Consider the following 4,128-nt stretch of genomic DNA (forward strand, 5'->3'; position numbering starts at 1 on the left):
AATATAAATATTGTGTGTTTTTTTATTTTGTAATTTTTCACAAGAGTACCATCTTGGTAAAATTTAACCACTCGTCCACATTTTGGATTCAACATTCATTAATAATATAATCTCAGCTGTGCATTTGTTTACACATAATCGGTTTGAAAGTTCGAATTCATAATTTCACCTAATTTTTATTATTTTTTTATTAATCAATTATATTTTAGATAGAGAAAAATTACATAGCAAGCATCAAACTAAAAATTTAATTTTAGTTAATTTCATTCCATGAATAATTAATATTAATTACATCAATGTTACAATCAAATTTGTTTATCTTTAACTACTTCTAGTATGAACAATCCCAAATTGGTAAAATGGCAATAATTTTCTCAACACAAAACTTGTAAAGTACAAAACGTGTCACACAAAAGAATATGGTGACTACATAAATTACATAGAAGAACAAGAACACACAAGCCTATGTTTGAATTCTTACAATCAGTCTTCCACATGAAAATTTAGATACAATGGTATATTAAAAGTGCAAAATCTGTAACATCATCTTCAAGTTTTCTTGTTAGGCACAAAGACAAACTTGATAATGGAATCTTTGATGGACAACAATCCTGGGAACTCATTTTTGAGCTTTGAAGCATCCATTTCATTGTTACTCCTTGGAGCAACTATTACCTTTGCTTGTTCTTCCAAATCAAAATTCTCCCATTTAAATTGTGGATCTATGTAATCCCTGTACAATTCTAATATCTGGTTGTGGCTAATGACCCCTGGGTTGGTGAAGTTCCAAATCCCTCTTAGGTTCCTCTTGGCCATTTCAATAGATATGGGTAAGAGTTCATCCAACACTGTCATGCTATTAGGTATGTTTACCACTTTATTGTAACGAGAAATCTTTGTGATGAAGTTTCTTGGATTGGTAAGATCTGAGGATATTGGCATTCTAACTCTCAATGTGCAGACATTTTCATAATTTCTTAGAAGGTCCTCCACCTGCATGTATTTAGGTGAATGAGAGTATGGTACTAAAACAAATAAGATGAGAAAGAAATTCATAGATATTACCATGGCTTTGGTCTTTGAATAGTAGGAGCCTATGAAATTTGGCTTGTCCTCTTCCTTGAACCCAATGCCTGATCCTAGGGGATGCTCCTTGTCATACTCAAATATGCAACCAGTTGCAAAATTCATCATATATAAGTTTTGCTCCTTGCAAACATCAGCCAGTGTTAAAGTACCAACAACATTGGTTCTTATAGTTTCAACCTTGTGTGATTCACACCAATCAACATTAGGCCTTCCTGTAACACCAGCTGCACTCAACACATGGGTTGGCTTTACCCTCCTTATATCCTCCTCAAGTGATTTCCTATCTTGCAATCTTCCTCTTCCATATTCCCAATCAATTCTGTCTTCATCACAAAGCTTTCCCAACAACCCCCCTATCCAACCTGTCCTCCCATATATCAAAAACTTGTATCCTGAATTGCTTCTTCCAACTTCAGTATATGACCTTGCAAGCCTAGAGTATCCATATTGAAAGGACCATTGAGCTTCATCAGAGAGATTGATGGCTGAGAAACGTGGATGAGGGTTTAAAGCAGGAGAAACATCACCCCACCAATCAGGATTCTTTTGGTACCAGTCAATTGTCCTCTTCAGTCCTTCCTCCCAGGGAATTCTCTCCTCCCAACCAAGTAGTTTCAGCTTTTGATCATCAAGAAAATATCTCTTATCATTGAAAGGCCTATCTTGAACAAACTCAATAACATCTTTAGGATTCAATTTAAAGAGTTTGCATATTTCCTCTGCAACATCTAACACACTCCTTTCTTTCTTTGTGCCAATGTTGTAAATTTGGCCAATCTCTCCTTTGTGGACTATGACATCAAAAGCTTCTGACACATCATCACAGTGGAGGTAGCTCCTCACATTCGATCCATCTCCATGGATTGGCAATTTCTCACCCTTCATGGCAAGAAGGATGAACTTAGGAACAAGCTTTTCTGGGTATTGGTTGGGACCATACACATTATTGCCTCTGGAAGTTATAACTGGAAGACCATAAGACCTGTGATAAGCCATGACCAACATTTCTGCGCCTGCTTTTGTTGCAGAATAAGGATTGGTGGGTAGAAGCCGAGACGCCTCATGGTTTCCAATATCATCCTCTAAGTCTGTTTCACCATAGACTTCATCAGTGCTAACATGAATGAACCTTTTGACACAATCAGTGACCCTGCAAGCTTCAAGAAGCACATGAGTGCCGTAGATATTATTGTAGGTGAATTCCATGGAGTTTCCAAATGAATTGTCCACATGGGTTTGAGCAGCAAAATGCATAATGGTGTCTATTTTCTCTTCTATCAAAACATGATTCACAATATCTGCGGTAGCTATATCACCCTTGATAAATTTGAAGTTTGGTGATGAAATACATGACTTCAAATTCCTGAAAGTGGAGCAATAATCTAGTTTATCAAGAGCTACAATCTTGTAGCTAGGGTACTTGTTGATTAGCTTGGTAGTGACATGTGAGGCTATGAAACCAGCAGCTCCAGTTATGAGGATGTTTTTTGGTTCATACATGGTTCGACTTTGATGATTTTTTTCTTCTTTACGTATATATATGGTTTGCTATCTACAATGTTCTGTTACTGAAAAAAAAGAACAAGGATCAATCTCAAGAAAAGGGAAAAAAAAGCATAACCTCCTAGAAATGAATGTGTTGAACATATACAAGGTAAGGCTAAAATTTGTAGACATGAATATGGTGTTGGCAATCCATATTGAGAAAAAACAAAATCATGTATCCATTACTTTACATAAGAAATAATGCATATCACACACTTTGAGAATTATCCTAGAGACACATTTGACATAATTAAGACAAGGAATTTTTGTGTGTGTTAATGATTGTGATGTCTTGAGGAAGGAGCAGGTAGGCTTTTACTTACAATAAGTTTTATGGGTTGGTGATGGGATGGTTGGGAGAAATGGAAGCAATTGGTGTGCAATGATCACAAAAGAGGTGAGAGAAAATAGTACTGTGTGTTGGAGAATAATTGTCTCTTTTCATGTTCCACTAGAGGCTATTGTTTCAACCTTAATTTTGGTCTTATCTCCATCACCACAACCTTAATTTTAGGATTTTAGAGTGTATTTCACAAATGATTTAGTGTTATAAAAAGAAAAGTCTCTCATTCAGTGATCATCATAGAAAAATTCTAACATATGATTTAGAACTTGACAATAAAGGCAAGGCAATCATTTCAGTAAGTTAAAGCTTAACCATTTTAATGACAATAAAATTTTAACATCAAAATTGAGCAAATTACTTTAATTTCTACCATTAAGTAAGTTTGTTTACCAACTATTACTTGTTTTGGATGATATGACATAAGATTATCAATGATCCAGATTTCTATTCCTACACAAGCTGTCCAAAACTAAAAAATTGTTATTTAAGTTAACACTTACAATAAGAGTTTTAAAAATAAAGCAGCAGCTGTTTGATAAATTTTATGTACAATTAATTTAATTGACACTAATTTATTTTAAAGATGAACATGTTATAATATAGGTTTTCATTATAGAAATGTAAAAAAATTACTTTTATAGATAATCTACAAATACTTTCTGTGCAAATATTAATTAAATAAATTTTAGCATTAATTTTAGTAGATAAAATATATCAAAAATCCAATATTATTGTTTTTAGGATTTTTATAGGATAAATAAATTAAACAAAATTAAAGCATATTAATATGTGTCAAAATGAATTTAATAAGAAATTCAAAAGTTATTTAAGAAATAGATTAATTTAATTAAGGATTTGAAACCTATACAACAGAAATTTATATATTTAAAAATTTAAAGAATTAAATTATAAATATTTTAATATTTCAAAAAATGTGTTTTACAATATTATTTATATATTTTCTTACTTTCCTTTTTATTTCATGTAATGAATATATTTAAGTTTTTTTTTTCAATTCTTAAAAGTGTAAAATTTATTTCAACTAATACAAAATTATTTTTTTTATATAAAACTTTCATGTTAGGCATCACTATGAAACTTGACATCTTAGCTAAACTGACACCTCAAATATCAACAATCATTTGTCA

The 4,128-nt window shown here is 32.2% G+C and overlaps 1 protein-coding gene across 1 annotated transcript; it reads right to left on the reverse strand.

Moving 5' to 3' along the window:
- Window positions 1–368: 368 nt before the first annotated feature.
- Window positions 369–2,939, reverse strand: LOC137815427 (trifunctional UDP-glucose 4,6-dehydratase/UDP-4-keto-6-deoxy-D-glucose 3,5-epimerase/UDP-4-keto-L-rhamnose-reductase RHM1). The gene is made up of 2 exons (XM_068618561.2): window positions 1,066–2,939; window positions 369–993 (listed from the first exon to the last, which is right to left on the reverse strand). The coding sequence occupies exons 1-2, from the start codon at window positions 2,587–2,589 to the stop codon at window positions 550–552; spliced, it is 1,968 nt and encodes a 655-aa protein (XP_068474662.1). The 5' UTR covers window positions 2,590–2,939; the 3' UTR covers window positions 369–549.
- Between the last annotated feature and the right edge of the window lie 1,189 nt (window positions 2,940–4,128).

The sequence above is a fragment of the Phaseolus vulgaris genome, chromosome 1 (assembly GCF_051622355.1).
Source record: "Phaseolus vulgaris cultivar YP4 chromosome 1, ASM5162235v1, whole genome shotgun sequence".
In the NCBI taxonomy this organism is placed as follows: domain Eukaryota; kingdom Viridiplantae; phylum Streptophyta; class Magnoliopsida; order Fabales; family Fabaceae; genus Phaseolus; species Phaseolus vulgaris.